The 23,427-nt window shown below is 43.2% G+C and overlaps 1 protein-coding gene across 1 annotated transcript in view; it reads right to left on the bottom strand.

The window, feature by feature from the left end:
• The window catches only part of LOC122552587 (collagen alpha-1(XII) chain-like), a 275,375-nt gene that overhangs the window by 193,232 nt on the left and 58,716 nt on the right, over positions 1 to 23,427 (bottom strand). Inside the window, exons 13-15 of the mRNA XM_087991107.1 lie at positions 10,341 to 10,610; positions 7,565 to 7,831; positions 6,079 to 6,271 (exon numbers count right to left, since the gene is read on the bottom strand). Coding sequence (XP_087847233.1) covers positions 6,079 to 6,271; positions 7,565 to 7,831; positions 10,341 to 10,610 — 730 coding nt within the window. The remainder of the gene's footprint in view (positions 1 to 6,078; positions 6,272 to 7,564; positions 7,832 to 10,340; positions 10,611 to 23,427) is intronic.

Here is a 23,427-nt window from a genome sequence, read left to right as displayed (position 1 = left end):
GGGAAATGAGGAAACTGGTGAAATCCGAGTTCATCCCTTGTGGTTGGAGGGTTCCTAGCCGGAAGATGAGGCGTTCTTCCTCCAACCGTCGTTTTGTTGTGGTCTGACGATGGAGGAGTCCAAAGACCTGCATATCCTTGGTGGAGTGGGAGGGGGAATTGAAATGTTGAGCTACAGGGTGGTTGGGTTGGTTGGTCCGGGTGTCCCAGAGGTGTTCTCTGAAATGCTCCGCAAGTAGCCGGCCTGTCTCCCGAATTGAAATGTTGAGCTACAGGGTGGTTGGGTTGGTTGGTCCGGGTGTCCCAGAGGTGTTCTCTGAAACGCTCCGCAAGTAGCCGGCCTGTCAAGATGCCTCTTAAACATTGCTATTGTATCTGCATCTAATACCTCCCCTGGCAGTGAGTTCCAGCTAACTAACAGACTCTATATAAAAACAACATATGCCTTGCATATCTCTTTTAAACTTTCCCCCTCTCATTTTAAACTTATGTCCCCTAGAGGTTGACATTCTATGCTTTGGAAAAGACTCTGACTATCTACCCTATCCATGCCTCTCATAATTTTATAGACTTCTAGTAGGTCACCCATCAGCTTCTAATGCTCGAGTGAAAACAATCTGAGTTTGTCTAACCTTTCCATACAGATAATACAATCCAATCCACTCTCACATCCTGGTAGACCTCTTTTGGTCTTCTCCAAAGCCTCCACATTCTTCCTAAATGACCCAAAACTACCTAAATTTCTCTCACAACAGCTTGGAATGAGTTTGGCGGGAGTACTTTAAGTGAGGTTTCCGACAAACCGCGCCCCCATCTCTTCTTCCTCTACCACCATTACATCTGCCTCCATCCCCTTTTATCTCTGATCTCTGCTTCCAGCTGCTCATAGGACTTCTCAGAGTTTGAGGGCATTTCACCAGAGCACTATTTAACAAACTTTACCTTGTGCCACACAGGGAGACACAGGGAAATGACTAGTCGGTGTGAATTTCGAAAGAATTAACTTAATGGAGGAGAGAGATATAGAAAGATTTAGGGAGAGAATTTCAGAGCTCGGTATTCAGAAAGCTGAAGGCATAAGTGCTAACAATCCAGTTACGAAACTTAGGGATGCACAAGCTGCCAGAACTGAAGAAGTGCAAATGTCCTGGAGGTTGTACAAAGTTAAAAATCACACAACACCAGGTTATAGTCCAACAGGTTTAATTGGAAGCACTAGCTTTCGGAGCGCTGCTCCATTAGGTGGCCCACAACCACCTGGTGAAGGAGCGCCACTCTGAAAGCTAGTGCTTCCAATTAAACCTGTTGGACAATAACCTGGTGTTGTGTGATTTTTAACTTTGTTCACCCCAGTCCAAAACTGGCATCTCCAAATCCTGGAGGTTGAGGTGGGTGGGTTTGGTGCAGAGGGATGGTGAGGCTGGTGAAGGTTGAGGCCATTTGAACGCAACTATGAAAATGTTAAATCTGAGTCGCTGGCAGTTACATGGAGCAGTGAGAATAATGGCTATCAGTGAGAGGGGGAGTTTGGTATTTCTGTGGGTATTGAGAGCAGAAGATTGCAGGTTTGAGTCTGGATGTGACTGCTGTTGAAGTAACATTCAAGGCCATGGTTCTGGTGTGGGGCAGTGGAACTACTGTGTATTTTTGGCAGTGCAGACTTGATAGGCCAAAGAGTCCCTTCTGTACTGTGTGATTCAGAATTCCAGACGATCTCAGGTTTCTGGAGGATGAAAAGTGCAGCCAGGAGAATGTTGGAATGGCGGAAGCTGGAAGTGACATGGTCATGGATGAAGCTTCAGCAGCAAATGACCTCAGGCAGGGGTAGAAAGGGGAACTTTGCGGAAGGAGGCGGGCAATTGTGGCACTGGACAGTGCGTGCAGTCTTGAACTCAGCTTAGGGTCAAATAGGAACAGATTGACAAAATGTAGAGCAAAAGGAATCATTCTGCCGGAACCAGATGGTTAGCAAAGCTTCAGCTGGAAGACAGGCTTTCCAGCGAGCTGTTATGTATGGAGAACATAACAACAATATGATAAAATATTCTACAGGCATTCTGTATGTGGCTGTTGTTAATAGCACTGAGTGCCTTTGATTGACAAACTATTCCAAATGGTTGCAATCAAAACAGCATTAAATAAATGTTTAAATATGATAACTCCCTCATGAGCATCAAAATTTGTTTCAGTCTTTACCTTCCCCACTCAAACTGGTAACATAGTTTAGCAAATATATGGAACACTAATATCTAATTGTACCAATGGGAGGTGACTCAACTCTAAAGAAATTTGAGTTAAAACAAAACTTAAAGGATGAAGCTAAAATAAATATGAAAACAGTGACATCATGGTCTAATGGAAAACAGATAAAGCAACCACCAAGCATTTTCTGCAGAATAAAAAGAGAGGGTAGTTATCAATGGTTATCGAGTGGGGATAAGTGGTCAACCAGTAATCATTTCTCTTGGCCCAGGGACCCTTGTGTTCAGGTGAAATGACAACCAAAAGCTGGCAGAAACACAATTCGGTCAACCAGAGTGTAATGAAAAGAAGATGTTTGCAGCAAAGAGAGTAATGCAAACCAGCCACCACATTTCCCAAACTGGGCTGTAATCATTCTTTCATCACTGTCACTCCTTCCAAGTCAGTAATGATGATTCTATTCGGTTTCAGTTCACTGCTGCTGTTTTATTATGAGTAAGAAGAGAAAAGAAACCATATTTTCAAAGTCTCTGATCTCACCAGGGCTCCCTGCCCTTTTGTGAGGTCAGGCAATGATCTCAATTACCCCACAATCAGAATACTTTCCAAGAATCAACACTGAAATCCCAAATTTGGGAATGTCACCTCTCCTTACTTTAGCTCATTCTCCCCTTCTACCCTCTTCCAAGTTCAGTGGACATCTGCCCTTGGCTCTTCACCCAGAATTCTTCATACAAATAACATTTAACACAGCAAATTACAAAAGGTTCAGCCTTTCTCCTTCCAATAGTACACATTTGGAAGAGCTTAAATGGCCGAACTTTAAAAACAAAAGATGCATAAAAATTTAGAGTTCTGCATGATTAAACAGGAGTCGCCTGAGACCTCTGACAATGCATAAATGAATCCTTAAACTTATTGAGGCAAATCAACACATCATTTCTCAGTAGCTTGTTTTTACTTCCATTTGAACCACCAATTTTCAAAACTTGGCCCATCAAGATTGGGCCATAAATCCAGCCATCAATGTACTACAAAGGGACAGATATCAGAAACTCAGTAGGCAGACATCATCTCATGGATAGATCGATAGATTTACATGTGAACTAATAGATAAATGGCAGAGAGTTGTGGGCTGGAATGTATTCGCGAGGTTGAGGATGTTTAATAGGGAGGCAATGGACTGGTGGTATTATCACTGGATTATCAATTCAGAAACCCAGGTAATATTCTGGGGACCTGGGTTCATAATCCTGCCATGATAGATGGTAGAATTTGAAATCAGGAATTAAGAGTGTAACGATGACCATGAGTTGATTGTTGGCGAAAAGGCCTATCTGACTCATTAATATTCTTCTGGGTAGGAAACTGCCATCGTTACCTGGTCTGGTCTACATGTGACTCCAGACCCACAGCAATGTGGTTAACTCTTAAATGTCCTCTGGGGCAATTAGGGATGGTCAATAAACATTGCCCTAGTCAGAGACAACACTGTCCCATGAATTAATTTAAAAAAACTAAATGCAGTAGAGTATACCCAAAACTGAGTACCCCAGGATAGAGTACCTCCACTAGCAGACATGAGATAATTACATGGGTAACCTTCATTTTAAATATTTAGCTCCACAAACATGGAAACTATAAAAATAAAGTTAGACTGCCAGGGCATTCCCCTCTCGTCCCCAAAGTCTCAGTGTAAAAGCTTCAGAAATCTTAGAAGAACAGGGTAAACAGTATCCTATTTTTCCAGGAGTTGTGTTATTCTCCTGACAGAGACATGCAAGATGAGCAGGAGAATCCCAAAGGATTCCACATGGCTTCAAAATTGGGAATTCATTCCATTTCTGAGCTCTTAGTTAACAATTCCCAATCTTGAACCCCACTTAACCTGAAGATGGCACAAGCTGGAGTGGGAGCTAAAGTCTAAATTGGACCGAGACATACAATGGCTTACAGTGCAACTGGCTCCAGTTATTGTGTTTAACACTGAAATGAAGTTACAAAACTAAGTCAGGTAATGCATGGAGAAATCCTCCTGCATGGAGATGAGCATGAAACTTCAAACTTATTGGGATAAAACAGGACAGTCTCCCATTTGAATTTGAGTGCAAACATTTAGTTGGGAGTCCAAGGATGCTTGGAACCTATAGTGGGGTCCAACACTTGACATGAGCTAGTGCTCCCAACAATGTGCCCTGTGGAATATAGGACTGGCCACACCATCAACCCAACCAGCCCATTTTTCACCTCTCTGAGTCTTTCAGACATACTACTGGGCGGCAGGATGCAAAATTGAACCAAATAATCTAAACACAACATTAATTTAAGAGAAAATCCATAGTACAAGCCATTCCCACATCAAAATAATCAAACATTATTCTCAGATGCACTAGAATCAAGCCATCAAGGGAGTTGGTGGCATTATGGTAATGTTACTCAGCCAGTGATTCAGCCTGCCCCAATATTCTGGGGAATATGAGTTCACATCCCACCATGGCAAAATAGGAATTTGACAAAAATGTAAAATGGAAAAAGAAATTTATTCAACCTGTTCAGAGATGTTGTTATGACACACTTCTGTCATGGGTAGGACTTCATGGCTCTGAGGTAGGGACACCACCACTGAACTGCATGAGCCCAAATTTGGAATTAAACAGTAGCCATTTACCCAATGTTAGCTTTTGCTGCAACAAATGCCTTTAAGGAAGAAGATCTGCCGCCATCCTTACCCAGGCCCACAGCAAGGGAATTCACTCTGAAATAGCCAAACAAGTCATTCAGTTCTAGACCAATTACTGATGGACAATAAATGCTCAGCTAGCCAGCGATGATCACATTCACATGAATGTATTTTTAAAATAAGATAGGGCCTTATTAAAACAATGTATAGACACCCTGAGCATATGGTCCCTGTTACATCCTGGTGGAGGGACAGAGAGGAAACCAGTCTTCCTCACTGACATGCATCTTGATTACTTTCATCTATTTCTGGCAGGAAGCTACAACTTGTCATTGGTGACTGCTCTATAAAGTCAGTAAAATCAAAAGAGGGGATCTCAATATCATAATTCAAGCTCTTAACTAAACATATTTCCAGATTTTCTCTAGTAGATGGTAATTAGTCTATGAAGGACCACAGGCATCTTCCTGGAGGGGTATTACTGGCGGAATGAATTCTTCCTCATCTCAGTTCCAAAAGGTCATCCCTTTCCAAACAAAGAATGCGGGGAAGCCAGGAGCAATCTTCCATGATTAATAAGCTCAGGATTAAACTGGTTATGTTAGCATCATTCTAAAGTATACTCTAGCAAGAAGATATAGGAGCATAATTAGGCCATTCAGCCCATCAGGTCTGCTCCATTATTCGATCATAACTGATATGTTTTTCAACCCCATTCTCCTGCCTTTTCCACTTAGTTTTTGATCCCTTTACTAATCAAGAATTCATCTAGCTTAAACACACTCAATGACTTGACCTCCACAGTCTTCTGTGGCAACACATTCCACAGGGTGACGTGGTGGGTCAGTGGTTAGCACTGCAACCAGGGACCCAGGTTCAATCCCATCCTTGGGTGACTGTGTGGGCTTTCTCCTGGTGCTCCGATTTCCTCCAGTAGTCCAAGGAAATGCAGGTTCGATGAATTGGCCATGCTAAATTGCTCATAGTGTCCAGGATAGGTGGCTTAGTCATGGGAAATACAGGGATAGGGTGGCTACAGGTGGGGTGCTCTTCAGATGATCAGTGTGGACTGGATGGGCCAAATGACCTCTATGTGAACTGCATGGATTCTATGACATTCACCACCCTCTCGCTGGAGAAATTCCTCCTCCCCTCAGTTCTCAAGGATTATCTCTTTATAAACAACATTGTATTTACCTCAACTCTTCCAGTACCACGGTTGTATCATATGGCCCCAGTACCATTTCTCCCTGTTGTTCTTCTCTTCCCCTGGGATGGTAGATGACCTTATATCCTGTGACTTCCCCCGGGGAGGGGTCCCAGGTTACTCTGAAGCTCGTCCGGGCAGGTTCGGAAGTTTGTAAGTTTTGTGGAGGTTTGTATGGAGAGGCTGTTGAAGAGTGGGAAACGATCCAGTGTTAATGACAGGATGTCATCACAAACAGTACTGAATGCAACACATTAAAGCAATTTACTAAATATCAGCATATTAAAATGCAGGCAGGAACAGAACAACACAACTCCCAGCGTGACCCGTATAGTTTTAATGTCTTGTCAACACAACACCAGCACTCCCCACCCATCTGGCAGCCTAGAGAATCTCCCGGGAGAGACAAAGAATCAAACATTAGGACAGGCCAAGCAATGTTGACAGGTCTGAAGTCAAGTAGTTAAGGGCCTTACAGATGGCCAGGAGAATTGAGGACAGTGATTTGTTCTCACTGCACTTCAACACAGAAACTGCTATTGGCGACGTCGGATGATGACGTTTAATTGAAGCAGTCATTGCCTATTGTCATGGAAAAGAAAAGGGGAGCAATTAACAAGTGCACAGCAAGATCTCACAAACAGCACTCTGGCAATCTGCATTTCTGTAACATTGACGAACAGATAAATATTGTCCAGGATATCGGCCAGGACATTCTTTGGAATAGTGCCATGGGATCTTCTACATCAAACTGAGAGGGCAGATTGAGCTACAGTTTAATGTCTCCTCGAATAGCATGTCCCTCATGGTAATGTCAGCCGGGTTGTGTGTTCAAAAGTGCTTGGACTGACATGAGAACACAAGTCTTTAATCGTACCATCACTCAGTTGCCTCAATGCTGCTTTGTGAAGCAGATTTGTGCGAACAGTATGGGTTGGATGCCAAACAAGCTGAGGTTACAACGAAAGGCCCACCTTCCCAAATCCTGCCTTTATTTGAGGTGTGGTGACCCTCCGGTTCAACTCACCATCAATTGTCTCTCTCGAATGTGAAAGCTGTCCTCTGGGATAAAGTGGCACCAATTTCATACTGATATAAAGGTTAATTACTTCTCTCAGAGGGTTGTGAGTCTTTGAAACTTCTTCCCACAGAGAGCTATAGAGGGGGGCAGAGTCCTTGTGCATACTTAAGGCTGAAACAGATAGATTTTTGATCAGCCGACACACCAAGAGTTATGGTAAAAGGGCAGGAAAGTGGGTGTGAGGAATGTCAGATCAGCCATGATCTAAATTACTGGTGCAGCAGACCTGACGGGCTGAATGGCCTACTCCTGTTCCTAATTCTTATGGATTATGATGACTTTATCTTAAGACGTATAACTGGCAGAAATCTTAAAAATAAGACTTGCTGGTTGGGAATATCAATTCAGAAAGCTTTTATATCTCAGTTTAGGTGGTTCAGATACAACCATCTCACCTGTGGTTCCTTGTCCTGATCTTAATTTCCCTTCTGCTTTTCTGTACATTGGAATCACAGAGATATTGTACGTTGTTTGAGGACTGAGTCGCCTTAGGACAGTGGTGGTCACGTGAGAAGGAATCTTGGTTCCAATGGCCCTTCCTCCTGTGGCTGGTCGGTACGAGAGTCTGTAGTTCAGGACATTGCCTGGAGCTGGTAGCCACCTCACACGGAAACTGTTGACCGTTTCGTCTGATATGGTCAACATCTTAGCCTCTGGTGTAGCTGTTCAACAGTAGAAGAGAAAGATGTTGGAGTTGATTTTTTTTTTGACAAGTCAGTTTGGTTAACTTTTGAAGTGTAGGAATGGAGCCATAGAGGTCTGCAGTACAGAAAAAGGTCCTTTCATCCATCAAATCTGCACCAACCTAACCATTCTAATCTCCTTTCCCAGCACATGACCCATAACTTTGTATGGCTTGGCATCACAAGTACACATCTAAATACTTCTTAAATGTAACAAGGGTTTCTACCTCTACACCCTTACAGGCAGTGAGTTTCAGATTCCTACCATCCTCTGGGTTCAAGCACTTTCCCTCACACCTCCACTAAATCTTCTGCCCCTTCCTTAAACCTGTACCCCCTGGTTATTTATCCCTCTATCAAGGGGAAATATCTACCCAATCTATGCCCCTCATAATTTTAAACAATTCAATCATGTCCCCTCTTATTCTGCTCTGTGCCAAGAGAAACAATTACAGCCTGTTAAATCTCTCTTCATAACTCAAACTATCCAGCCCAGACAACTTCCTGGTAAGTTATTTGTCAGAGCATTGATACAAGAGTTAAGACATCATGGGGCTGTACAAGAGACAGGTAAGGCCACTTTTGCAGTACGGCATACAATTTTGATAGCCCTGCTATAGAAAGTATGTTATTAAACTGAAAAGTTTGCAAAGAAGATTTACCAGGATGTTACCAAGACTGGAGGGTTTGAGATATAAGGATAGACCGGCACTTTTTTCCATGGAGTGTAGGACGCTGAGGTGTGATCTTATCGAGGCTGACAAAATCATAAGGGGGATGGATAAGGTAAAAAGCTAAGGTCTTTGCCCTCTAGTTTTGGACTCCCCTACACCGGGAAATAGATTTAAGATGAGAGAAGAAAGATTAAAAAGGGACCCGAGGGACACCTTCTTCACACAGAGATGTATGTGTGGAACGAGCTGCCGAGGAGATGCTAGAGGTGAGTACAATTACCATATTTAAAAGGCATCTGAATAGGTACATGGTTAGGAAAGGTTTAGAGGGGCAAAATGCAGGCAAATGATACTAGTTCAGTTTAGGAAAACTGGTTGGCATGGACGAGTTGTTCCGAAGCATCTGTTTCTGTGCTGTAAGACTCTATAAATCTCACCGATACTGGAAATGCAGGGAATTTAGAGAAAAGAGGCAAACAAACTACAAATAGTAAGCTCCCACAGACAATCACAACCAGGTCATCTACTTGCAATTTATTAGGTAAGGGATAAAGATTGACTAGGGTACTGGGGTATTTCCACTGCTCTTTCCCAACACAATGCTGCAGAAGCTTTTTACACTGTGCTTGACAGAGCACACTGAGTCTCTGCTGACATCAGAGCAGAGATGTAAAGCAGACAGCCAACTTGCTATCGCAGGTTTTATACAACCGCACAAATTAAGAATCTATTTAAGGTAAATGGATTGCTCTTATCTGCTGAGTAAGTTGATACAGTTAAGTATTAATCATCAAGAAAGTGGACACATCAGGGATGTTCTAAAGTTGATCATCAGTCAGTGCTAAATTGGTTGATCTTAACCAAATGAGACTCAAATCAGCTCTGGAAGACCTGGCAAAAGGACAGGTCTACCAATGTTGGACAGCCATCATAGAATCCCTACAGTGTGGAAACAGGCCATTCAGCCCATCAAGTCGACACCAATCCTCTGAAGAGCATATCACCCAATCTCTGTAGCCCTGCAATTCCCATGGATGACCCACCTAGCCTGCACATCCCTGGACACTAATGGGGAATTCAGCGAGGCCAATCCATCCTAACCCGCACAACTTTGGACAATGGGAGGAAACCGGAGCACCCAGAGGAAGGCCACACAAACACAGAGGGAATGTGCAAACTGCACACAGACAGTTGCCTGAGGTTGGAATCAAACCTGTATCCCTGGCATTGTGAGGTAGCAATGCTAACCACTGAGCCACTGTGCCACCCTAGATTGCTATTCAGAAATCCCCTTGTAAGCAGCACTATATACATGCATTATGACATGTATAAGCAATACCAGACCTGGCTATGGTATCACCTGTGTCTGCAAAGCCACCAGACTAGGGCCTGAAGGTTGCCACAGATGCAAGTTATTGGAGGAAAGGTAGTGTCCATCAAACAGGACACAAGTCAACTTTTCAGTAGAAGAGAGGAAATGGATGAGTTAAAAAGAGAAAGGGATTATTTCACACATTATATTCTCATAGTGAGAGGTTTATTGGACAATAGGATAAGGCATCCTAACTTTAAGAATATGTTCTTAAGAAGAGTCACTGGACTCAAAATATGAACTCTGTCTCTCACTCTTCCCACAGATGCTGTCAGACCTGTTGAGTTTCTCCAACAGTTTCTGATTCTGTTTCAGATCTCCAGCATCTGCAGCTCTTTGCTTTATTTAAAAATATGGTGACAGGTCTGCACGAGAGCCATTCAAAACATGATTATTACAGTATAAAAGGTAAGGCTTGTCATACTGGCATGATTTACTGTACCATCAGTGGTTTCTGTTCCTTCAAGCGGATCTCCTTCCCCACTGCCGTATGAAGCATAAATCCTGATCTGGTACTTGGTCTCTGGCCGTAGATTCTCCAGTGTTGTTGTGGTGCTGTATCCAGGGACCCACTTTTCTCCACTATCATCATCAAAGAGAGATTTCCAGGTGACACGATAGTTGTACACGTTGCCTGGAGCTGAAGTCCACGAAACGTCGATTGTGGTTGGTGTAACGTTTTCAGTCACAAGGTTACGAGCTGAGCCACGTACTAATAAACAACCAGATCAGTGCAAGGTCAGAATCGGTTCTATCATCTTTTTTCACTTGAGTCATTACGTTTCATAATCCAGCTTTATCAATGCTTTCACTGATTAATACTTTATCAGATTAATTCAAATACACATGATTTGTAAGCACTTGTATTTTCTTCCCATTTGTTTTATGGCTATCTGATTTTGCTTTCCATATGACACGCTGCTCAAATTGAGCTCTCTATCACCAGCATCATTTCATTAATGATTGTCTGTAACCAGCTGACTGAAGGTGTCACTCCTTGGAAACCAGGCTTACTGCATCTCGTCACCTTGATGCTTCCATTATCCGTCTTCACTTTAACACCTGAACAGGTGTGAGTATTCCCAAATCCCCACTATCTCACCAATCTAAATGCTTGACCAGAATTTAACTGGATCAGCCACATTAACCAGAAGCTCAACTCGACTAGTCACATAAATAAAGTAAAGTCATCATTGTCCCAAGAGGTGGATGGAGGTGGGGGTAAAGGTGATAGGTCGGAGTGGAAGTTGGAGTGGATAGGTGGGCACAAGTTTTGCAATTCCTTCCCCCGCCACCGCATCCCTCACCTCCATCCAAGGCCCCAAAGGAGCCTTCCACATCCATCAATGTTTCACTTGCACTTCCACACGTCATTTATTGTATCTGTTGCTCCCAATGCGGTCTCCTCTACATTGGGGAGACTGGATGCCTTCTCACGGAGTGCTTCAAAGAACATCTCTGGGACACCCACACCAACCAACCCACCACCCCGTGGCTGAACACTTTAACTCCATCTCCCACTCCGCCGAGGACATGCAGGTCTGGACCTCCTCGATTGCCACTCCCTCACCACTTGCACCTGGAGGAAGAACACCTCATCTTCTGCCTCGGGACCCTCCAACCCCACGGCATCAATGTGGATTTCACCAGTTTCCTCATTTCCCGTCCCCCCACCTTTTCCCAGTTCCAACGTTCCAGCTCAGCATCACCATCATGACCTGTCCCACTGGGTCCATCTTCCTTCCCACCTATCCGCTCCACCCTCCTCTCTCACCTATTACCTTTACCCCGACCTCATCCACCTATTGCACTCTCAGCTACCTTCCACCAGTACCACCCCCACCCATTTATCTCTCCACCCCAAGGCTCCCAGCCTCATTCCTGATGAAGGACTTATGCCTGAAACGTCGATCTACCAATTCTCATTGAAACATTGAGTCTTCTTAAGAGGCTTGGCAGGGTAAAGGCTGAGAGAAGGTTTCCCCTCATGGGAAAGTCTAGGTCTAGGGCCAGATGGCTTAGTCTGAGATAAAAGGACACCAATCTAAGACTGAGTTGAGGAGGAATTTCTTGTCTCAGAGGGTTGAGAGTCCTTGACACAACAGGGTTGCAGGGGCAGAGTCCTTGTGGATATTTAAGCCTGAGAAAGGTAGATTCTGATCTGTCAGGAAATTAAGGCTTATGGGGCAAGGGCAGGAAAGTGGACATCAGGAATGTTGGATCAGCCTAATCCTATTGAAGGCTGGAGCAGGCTCAAGGAGCCAATCAACTTACTCCTGTTCCTATTTCTTATGGTTTTATAGAAAAATAAGAACAATTGACTCATAAAAACATCACTAAGAAGATTCCCTCCAAGCCAATTACTATCTTGAATTAAAATCATATTGCAGTTCCTGCATCACTGAATCAAAATCCTGGGACTTCCTCCCTAATAATATTGTGGGTATACCCTAAACCATATGGACTTGAGTGGTTCAATATGTGCGCACATCACCTTCTCAAGGATGGTTAGTAATGGGCAACTAATACCAACAATACCCACTTCCTATGAATGAAGCAGGAGTCTTGAATTCATTTTCATACCCATTCAACTCTCCAAACTCCTTCTCTTCTGCATCTGAATTGTTCATACCTCCTGACTTTCTGGACTGTATTTTTGAACTGTCAGATTTTCCAATTCCCTTCCCTTTGTTTATTCTGAGCAACACGCCAGTGAAGCAACAACAGAAGACCAGCAATCAGATCTGACACGTTGACCTTTGGCCTTATGATAATAAACTAATCCACTTGTCCAGAAACAATATTTATCATAGAGTCAGAGAGTCATACAACATGGAAACAGACCCTACGGTCTAACCTGTTTATGCTGAACAGAATCCCAAACCAAACTAGTCCCACCTGCCTGCTCCAAATCTTTCTTGTTCACATACTTATCCAAATGTCTTTTAAATGTTGTGACCGAACTTGCATCCACCACTTCCTCAGGATGTTCATCCACACGTGAACCACCCTCTGCAAAAAAACTTGCCTCTCAAGTCTTTTTCAAATCTCTCTCCTCTCACCTTAAAAATGTGCCCTCTGGTCTTGAAATCTCCCATCCGAGGGAAAAGACAATGACAATTAGCCTTGTCTATACCTCTCATTACTTAATAAATTTCTCTCAGGTTGCCTCTCAACCTCCAGGCTCCAGTGAAAAGAAAACCCCCAGCCTCTCTTTATAAGTCTTTCCAGACTTTCTTTACAACTCAAACCTTCCACACCTGGCAACATCCTGGTAAATCTCTTCTGAACCCTCTCCAGATTAATAATCTCCTTCCTATGACTGGGCAACCAGAACTGGACTCTGTATTCCAGAAGAGGCCTCACCAATGTCCTGTACAACCTCAATATGACTTCCCAACTCTTATACACCAAGGACTGAGCAATGAAGGCTAGTGTGCCAAACATGTCTCCTTCAGCCACGTTTGTGAGATTGTTCAGTTCCCTGGGTCAAAATCCCTGGAACACTCCTATGTAACATTGTTGTGGGAGCAATATCAGGATGTGGGCATCACTGCATAAGCAAACATTAATTGCATTGACTCAACCACATTGCTGTGGGCCTGAAGTCACATGTAGGGCAGACCAGGCAAGGATGGCAGATCTCTTTTTCTAAAGGACATTGGTGAAATAGATGGGTTTTCTTGACATTCAGCACTGTTTCATGGTCATAATGATTTCATTTGGCTTTACTTTTATAGAATTCAAATTACAGCATCTGCCGTGGCTGGATTCCAATCTGGGTCCCCAGAACATTATCTGGAGCTCTGGATTAACAGTTCAGTGATAATACCATTAGACCATCATTCCCGATGGGCTGCAGTTGTCCAAGAAGGCATTCAACCACCACCTTGGCAAGGCCAATTGTCAGTGACCAATAAATACAGACATTTCCTGAAATGTCCACATCCCAAGAATGCAGATAAAGATATATTATATACACTGTACTCAACAATTTTCAAAATCATCAAAGTGTTCAGGACAATGTGAGGATTTGATTTGATGTGGACAGAGAAACCACTTCTCCTTGCTGGAGGGTAAATAACGAGTGGACACAGCATTATACTTCACAAGTTATTATGATTTAGAATATACTCATTGCCTGAAAGGACAAAGTTAAAATGATCTTGCTCATGCAAAGTACCTCAGCTCATTTAGTTCTATTTTGACAATGTGATTGCTTGGACTCGGAGGACTTATGTGTTTTTTTAATTGCGTGAGATGTAAAGCATTTTCTCCCTGAAGGTAGGAGTTGGATCATGACTGCATCTGTGTGCGTAAAACAGCAAAGAGAAATATGGAACGAAAAAGGGCTTTGTGGTCCAATAGTCTACTGCTTCCATATACAGTCGTTTTAGCGTGGATTCTACCCAGCCTGTTTAATCTCTGAGGAGAGTTTCTGCAGTCCTTCTCCCTACTAACGCCAAGCTGCAGTAAAACATGCCGTTGCCATTTTAAATGCCATATTACTCATTCGTGACTGACTGCCTTGCTTGGCCATGTGATTTCAACATTCGGAACAGCTTAGGGGCCAACTGCCTTCCAATTTCGCCCATCCATTTGTAATTATCCTTCAATCCCACTAAATCATTCACCCTGCTGCTTCTAAAACCTGTTCACCATAAGATAAGTTCTTGCTAGGTGCAACTTTGGACTTTGCGCAGTTTTGTGAAAAAAATGTTGCGTTATCATCCTCATTTTACTAAGCATTAGCTATGGGGAAGGAAACTGCAGGGGATGAGCACATTAAAAATGTGGAGCTTATTCAAGGAAAAGCTCTTGTGTGCCCTAGATAAGTATGTACCTGTCAGGCAAGGAGGAAGATATAGAACGCGTGAGCCGTGGTTTACTAAGAGAGTGGAATCCCTGGTCAAGAAGAAGAAGAAGGCTTATGCTAGGACAAAATGTGAAAACTCAGTTAGGGCGCTTGAGGGTTACAAGGAAGTCAGGAAAGACCCAAAAAGAGAGCTCAGAAGAGCCAGGAGGAGACATGAGAAGTTGCTGGCGGATAGGATCAAGGTTAACCCCAAGGCTTTCCATAGGTATGTCAGGAATAAAAGAATGACGAGAGTTAAATTAGGGCCAATCAAGGATACTAGTGGGAAGTTGTGTGTGGAGTCAGAGGAGATAAGGGAAGCACTAAATAAATATTTTTCGACAGTGTTCACTATAGAAAATGAAAATGGTGAGGAAGATACAGAGGGACTTGCATCTAGACTAGAAGAGACTGAGGTTCACAAGGAAGAGGTATTAGAAATACTGCAGAGTGTGAAAATAGACAAGTCCCCTGGGCAGGATGGGATCTATCCTAGGATCCTCTGGGGAGCAAGGGAAGAGATTGCCGAGCCTTTGACATTGATCTTCAAATCATCATTGTCTACAAGGAATAGTGCCTGAGGACTGGAGGATAGCAAATGTGGTTCCCTTGTTCAAAAAGGGTAGTAGAGACAACCCTGGTAATTACAGACCAGTGAATCTCACTTCAGTTGTTGGTAAAGTGTTGGAAAAGGTTATAAGAGATAGGACTTATAACCATCTAGAAAAGAATAATCTGATCAGGGACAGTCAGCACGGTTTTGTGAAGGGTAGGTTGTGCCTAACGAATCTTATTGAGCTTTTTGACAAAGTGACCAAACAGGTAGATGAGAGTAAACCGGTTGATGTGGTGTATATGGATTTCAGCAAGGCGTTCGATAAGGTTCCCCACAGTAGGCTATTATACAAAATGCGGAGGAATGGGATTGTGGGAGACATAGCAGTTTGGATCAGTAATTGGCTTGCTGAAAGAAAACAGAGGGTTGTAGTTGATGGAACATGTTCATCTTGGTGTCCAGTTACTAGCAGCGTACCTTAAGTGTCGGTGTTGGGTCCACTGCTGTTCATCATTTTTATAAATGACCTGGATGAGGGCTTAGAAGGATGGGTTAGAAAATTTGCGGACGACACTAAGGTCGGTGGAGTTGTGGATAGTGACAAAGGATGTAGTAGGTTGCAGAGAGACATAGATAGGATGCAGAGCTGGGTTGAGAGGTGGCAAATGGAGTTTAACGTGGACAAGTGTGAGGTGATACACTTTGGACAGAGAAATCGGAATGCAAAGTATTGGGCTAATGGTAAGATCCTTGGGAGTGCAGATGAGCAGAGAGATCTCGGTGTCCATGTACACAGACCCCTGAAAGTTGCAACCAGATTGACAGGGTTGTTAAGAAGGCATACAGTGTTTTGGCCTTTATTAATAGAGGGATTGAGTTCCGGAACCAGGAGGTTATGCTGCAGCTGTACAAAGCTCTGGTACGGCCACACTTGGAGTATTGTGTACAGTTCTGGTCGCCGCATTATAAGAAGGATGTGGAAGCTTTGGAAAGGGTGCAGAGGAGATTTATAGGATGTTGCCTGGTATGGAAGGAATGTCTTACGAGGAAAGGCTGAGGGCCTTGAGGCTGTTCTGGTTAGAGAGAAGAAGGTTGAGAGGTGACTTAATAGAGACATACAAGATAATCAGAGGGTTAGATAGGGTGGACAGGAGAACCTTTTTCCAAGTATAGGGACGGCAAACACGAGGGGACACAACTTTAAAGTGAGGGGAGATAGGTATAAGACAGATGTCAGAGATAGTTTCTTTACTCAGAGAGTAGTAAGGGTATGGAATGCTTTGCCTGCAACGGTAGTAGATTCACCAAGTTTAAGTGCATTTAAGTCATCGTTGGACAGGCATATGGACGTAGATGGAATAGTGTAGGTGGGATGGGCTTCAGATTAGTATGACAGGGCAGCGCAACATCGAGGGCCGAAGGGCCTGTACTGCGCTGTAATGTTCTATGTTGTATGTTCTATGGAAAATTGTAAACCAAGCTGAAGATTTCCTTTGCCCATTATTATAATTAGACTAAAAGTCAAGATCTAGCTGCTCCATGTGTAGATACCAATGTGCTCTGATTGTGTGCATGTGCATGTCATCTGGCTCAGCTGAGTGTAACAATAACCACTAAGGTTATATTTCCAGTCCAGACCACCTTCCAGGCTGTGCACTACGAAATATTGCTTTTTCTTCCACAGTACACACAACAAAGGACAACATTTGTCGCCCTTGAACTGAATGTCTTGCTTGGTTAAGGGTCAACCACATTGCTGTGGGTCCCGGGCTCCATATGAGAGCCAGGCTGTGCAAAAATGGTTGTTTTCCTTCCTTGAGGGACATTCATAAATCCAGATAGGTTTTTACAAGAATCAATGTTAAACTCACTATTACTGAGGCTTGCTTTCAAGTTCACACTTTGATGAACTGAATTTCATTTCCAACTGCTGCCGTGATAGATTTTGAATCATTGACTCCCACAGTAATGGCCTGGTCCTTTGAATTACTAACACAGTGGTTTTATTGCTGTACCAGCGTCCCTGCTTAGTCAAGATGGTCAAAGAACTTTCTTCATGCAGAACTGCCAATGGATGGCAATGGGAAATGACCCATTGAACCATCAAATATTACAGTATCCAAGAAGGCCAATCTGAGTACTTCTTCACTTTATTAATCCAAAGCCAATCTCAGAGCCACATTCTCTCCCCATGGCCTTGTTACATTCCTTTGTTTCAAAGACATATCCATTTTTCCCTCAAAATTATCTGCAACTCAATCAATCCCTGTGCATTCAACACCAGAACAAGAAAAGCATGAAAGCACTATGTAGGAAAGATGCCTGTCCTGAGTAATAAAACATGTAGCTCCTTCCACAGATATATTCAGCTGGATGTCTTGATACAGTCCAATGCAGTCCTTTCAGTGTCTGCTCCCTGTTGTGATCTTATATCACCTAGAAATGGTCCCCAGGTTCAACCAAAGCAATATAATCTTATTTCTGCTAATTTTCTGTGACACATTCCGCAATTCTCCCGGACTCAACTCAGCAGTTCAAATGCATTCATCTCTCCACACCTCATGTGTATCTTTACAGCTTGCAAGTGCCAAACTGTGAATATATATGAAGTATCTGTGCAGATGTTTTAGTGGATTCCAGATGCAGAAGCCAATTTAATATAACATCCAGATGGCAACCAATATACATTTAAGCATTGAGTGCCTGATTGATGTCCCACAGTACCATAGGCTAACTGCAAATCCCTGACAAGAATCAGAGAATCCCAACAGAGCAGAAAAAGGCCATTTGGCCCATCACACCTGCCCTAACCTTTCTAAATAGACTGTCAACCAAAACCAGCCCTTCATGCCATCCTCATAAGCCCCCAAGCCCCACACGTTCCATGGCCAATCCACCTAACCTGCACATCTTTAGTCTCACTGTGTAACCTCAACTATGAAATATTACTAAGGTGCCTTTAAATCTGGTTGACGTTGGTGCCTTGCTTCTTTTTATAATGCATAATCCATCTTAAATTTAAAACCCATTTTTGTCAATATACATCCTAAGCCTGAGTTAATAAAAGGAAGACAATTTCAAAAGTAAATGTGAGAGGCATTTTTTTTTAACTAAAACTCTGCGACTTTTTCTGTGAATGGACTTTGATGCCAATTTTGAATTATTTGACAAAAAAAGTCCTTTGTCATATAAGTATCTTTCCTCTTTTATTTTAAGACTGATATAAACCTGTTTTGTCTTAGTTATCAAGCTAGAAGCTACAGCTATATTTTACTTGCGTTTAAACCGAATAGACTGTTGAAGACAAAAATTCAAAAACACTTCACCAAATAAATTCTGCTTGCATAGACTATTGTTGCAGAAAACATTTAATGAAACAATGATTAAGTCTCAATTGGAGCATTATGTCCAACTCTGGGCACCATGCTTTTGGAAGGGTGTTGAAGCTTTGGAGTGGGTACAAAGGAAATTGACTGGACTGGTACCAGGACTGTATTGACATATTATTGAAGCCAAAATTGGCTTTTATTCCTTGGAAATTTGGAGATTTGGAGGTGATATAACTGTAATTACTCAACTTAGAGTCATGGAAATTTATTGCATTGACCTTAGTGTTTATATCGGAGAAAAGTGTCCGCAAAACTCAATAAAGCATCTTCAAGGTCTTTGTTCATCTTTGATAAGACTCAGAGTGGAAATCGTTAGTTGCACATCTATCCAGTAGAGAGATGGGAATGGTAATTAGTGGATGGGAAGAAAATGAGTTTGGAGCGGTGCAATAAACAAAGACTGATGCAGAGGAGACAAAACATCAGACACGACACAATCCAAAATCAAGACAGGGCCCCAGCCGATAGGCGAATCCTCAGAGGTGCGTTAATCCACTGCTTTACATTTTGTGTTCTGACCCAGCTATAAGAAGTGCGTTTGAGCGGTTCCATCTACGAGGAAGATTAGTCGGCACTTTCACAGAACTTGAGTATTTACGGTGAAATATTCTGTCTGCTGATCTCATTAAGACTCCCGAAAGCACTTTCCAGAGTTTTGATGAGCTCTGCTGCAAAGCTCACTGGGTTCCACTTAAGCTGCATGCTTTCAACTGACAAATCCTGGCCATGAGAGCACACAGTAACTGCAAACTACATACCATTCTGACAAGGCCAAAAGATATTTATTGTTTTAACTTCAGAAGATTTATATACCCAATGGAAAAGTGGCAAACGCACAAAGATAACAAATTTGTTTGCCCAGTTTGCGTAAAGATTTAAATCTTGCGGTTATCTTATTTTTGATCAGTGTTTCTCTCCAGCTTCCACTGGATTGCAAAGCTAGGACTGCCCTGCCATAGTGGAGAGAGGCGACCATTCGTGGGGTCAATATATCTGAGGGACCACATGTAATCTTGCTTCCCTTATCTTCAGCCAGTGTCAGAACTATGTTGCCAAAAAGTGACTGTGTTATTTGAAGGAAGCAGTAATAGTCACTTGTTACAGTGAAACGATGCCGACTATGACTCAATTGGAAGCACACTAGTTTCTGAGTCAGGCAGTGCATTCCAGATCATAACAACTCTCTATGTAAAAAAACAAATCCTCCTCCTCCTCTCTCTATTGTTTTTGATAATAATCTGTGAATTCTGCTTGCAACCCTCCTTCAAGTGGAAACCATTTCTCCTAACTCAACATTTCTAAATCTGAACGCCTCTGCTAAATCTTCCATAAACCTTTCTGCCCCAAGGAGCTGGGATCTTGAGTTATCAGGGGTAGATCACCCTTTAATCAATGAAAGTTAAGGGAATACAAGCCAAGTTTATTCAGTCTGCCCTTGTGGGCTAACACTTTAAACCTGGGTTTAGAGTTTGTGGCTTAGAAACTGCTGTCAAAGGAAGCTTAGCGAGTTACTGATAATGCCAATGATGACCCATAAGAATATGGCAATATTCTGTTCTCCTCCTACATCATAAGATAAATAAATGTATTTCTCCACTTCAGAATCACTGCACACAACTAACTGAGCTCTTCACTTCTATTAAGACAATTAATGTATAATATTTTTAAATTTGCACTGCTTTTCTCTTACTCCTTGTATCTCTTACCAGGCCAACCATTAGACTTGAACCAAGCTTCTACCAAGGCTATAAATACAGAGAGAAAACTCAAGAAAAGGAAAAGATCTTTCAGCCCATCAGAACTATTACAATTAGAGTTCAAGCCTGATTATTCCCTCTTGAAAACCACTTCCTATTTGCTGCCTTAGGGAATACAATCTTCTTTCCTGAAGCTGCTATGAAAAACCACTGCAGTATTGTAACATGAAAACCTGTACCACCTGGTATCAAGCCAGCTAAATTCGAAACTACCAACTAACTTCAAAATCAACTATCTGAGTATTTTACAACATCTTCCCCATCCTTAGGGAAATTAGTTTTCTTAACCCCTCACCCCACTTGAAATTTTGTATGAGTGTTGTCATCCCGTATTTCCCAATTAGTTTCCAGTCTCTGCTATTCCTTTCATGGCCAACATGACAAACTGTACGAGTGGACCTAGGAATAAATTTTCCACTAGGCTTTGCTTTGTTGTAGTACCTGATTGTTACTTGCCTTTACCACCACCAATTCCACAACCATCATGCACCCCTACCAGTAGCATTGCCAGTAATGTTGGGGAATTGTCTCTAATTCAGAACCAGTACTTGACAAAGCTCCATCCATCATATTGGAATACACCATATTGGGAGTATCTACATTCTCACTGTACTTCCAAATCAAGAGAGACAGTTTATTTATTTTTGGGCATTGAAACTAGCATTTATTTTCAGTCCGAAGTTTCCCAGCTTTTTAACCACTTTGGAAAATACTGAAGAATTAATAGCATGGTGTGAGACAATGCCTGGACCAGGTAATGGCATTAGTCAGGCTCTTTGTCAATCTGTTCTGATGCCAGACCGCTATGTCATTTACACAAACTGAATTCACATTCTCAAAGCACCATGGTAGAGATTTGAAGTCACAATCTCTGGATTATTAACCCAGGCTTCAAGGATCTAGTTCAGTAACATGACCACTGCATGACCACATCAAGTTGCGATTGCGACAGCAAAAATAAAAATCAGCCTCGTGCACAACTCTGAGCCAAAAACATTCAGTCACTCAGCTAATGAGTGTATATGATAGTCTGCAAAGAAACCGCATCAATCTTTACATTCAACTTATCCAAGATTTGTCAAGTGCTTGTAACTAGGCTGTTAAATGGGTTGTGATATCATTGACTATTAGTCAAGAAGGAAGAATGTAAAAACCATTCAATTTTCCATGCTGGCCCTTGTTATTCCGTGATCTTTCCACAATTTTGTAAAGACTTAGCGAGGTCCCGGGAGGCTGCACGCTGGAGCTGGCTAAAGCTCCATTGCTCAGCGTTTGCCAGCTACAATGAGAAAGATGCTTCTCGATCCTGATCTCCTCATTTGGCAGTGCACTGCCAAAACAAAAAACAAGCCCTTGCAGAATCCTTTTTGATGCAATTTTAATCTTCAAACAATGGAGGGAGTGCTTTTAATGTTCCAGGGTCAAGACATTGATGCACAGTCTGTCCCTGCCCCCCAACTCCATTTCCTCCCTTCACTCTGTGAAATGATCTCTCCCAATCAAATTCTTTTATAACTGAACTCTTCCTTCAATTTTCAAGCTTACCTGCCTTGATCTCCTGTCTCTGCTGATGGTGCTGAGTTAAATGTCCATCTGTAGTAACTGGTTTGATGTAACTGAGCGGAATTCACTTCAGAGGGTAGTCAAGATCCACACCCATTTCTGTTGATCTGGGGTCATGTATTTCCCTTAAGTGTTGGAGGCTGAGGGCTGACCTTATAAAAGTTTATAATCATGAGAGGTATGCACAGGGTGAATAGTCAAGGTCTTTTCCCCACAGTAAGGAAGCCCAAAACTCGAGGACATAGCTTTAAGATGAAAGGTGAAAAATATTAAAGAGACTTAAGGGGCAAATTTTTCATGTAGGGGTGATGTGTGTATGGAGAAAGTGAGGACTGCAGATGCTGGAGATCAGAGCTGAAAATGTGTTGCTGGAAAAGAGCAGCAGGTCAGGCAGCATCCAAGGAACAGGAGAATCGACGTTTCGGGCATAAGCCCTTCTTCAGGAATGAGGAAAGTGTGTCCAGCAGGCTAAGATAAAAGGTAGGGAGGAGGGACTTGGGGGAGGGGCATTGGAAATGCGATAGGTGGAGGGAGGTCAAGGTGAGGGTGGTAGGCCAGAGTGGGGTGGGGGCGGAGAGGTCAGGAAGAAGATTGCAGGTTAGGAAGGCGGTGCTCAGTTCGAGGGATTTGACTGAGACAAGGTGGGGGGAGGGGAAATGAGGAAGCTAGATAAATCTGAGTTCATCCCTTGTGATTGGAGGGTTCCCAGGCAGAAGATGAGACGCTCTTCCTCCAACCGTCGTGTTGCCATGGTCTGGCGATGAAGGAGTCCAAGGACCTGCATGTCCTTTGTGGAGTGGGAGGGGGAGTTAAAGTGTTGGGCTACAGGGTGGTTGGGTTGGTTTGTCCAGGTATCCCAGAGGTGTTCTCTGAAACATTCCGCAAGTAGGTGGCCTGTCTCCCCAATATAGAGGAGGCCACATCGGCTGCAGCAGATGCAATAGATGATGTGTGTGGAGGTGCAGGTGAATTTGTGGTGGATATGGAAGTGTCCCTTGGGGCCTTGGAGGGAAGTAAGGGGGGAGGTGTGGGCGCAAGTTTTGCATTTCTTGCGGTTGCAGGGGAAGGTGCTGGGAGTGGAGGTTGGGTTGGTGGGGAGTGTGGACCTGACGAGGGAGTCACGGAGGGAGTGGTCTTTTCGGAACGCTGATAGGGGAGGGGAGGGAAATATATCCCTGGTGGTGGGGTCCGTTTGGAGGTGGCGGAAATGACGGCGGATGATACGTTGTACATGGAGGTTGGTGGGATGGTAGGTGAGGACCAGTGGGGTTCTGTCCTGGTAGCGGTTGGAGGGGCGGGGCTCAAGGGCGGAGGAGCGGGAAGTGGAAGAGATGCGGTGGAGGGCATCGTCGACTACGAATGGCAGGAAATTGCGGTCCTTGAAGAAGGAGGCCATCTGGGTTGTACGG

The sequence above is a fragment of the Chiloscyllium plagiosum genome, unplaced genomic scaffold (genome assembly GCF_037043375.1).
Source record: "Chiloscyllium plagiosum isolate Xiang-an unplaced genomic scaffold, Cpla_swu_hap1 HiC_scaffold_10, whole genome shotgun sequence".
NCBI lineage: Eukaryota > Metazoa > Chordata > Chondrichthyes > Orectolobiformes > Hemiscylliidae > Chiloscyllium > Chiloscyllium plagiosum.
This window is presented reverse-complemented; position numbering and strand designations above follow the sequence as displayed.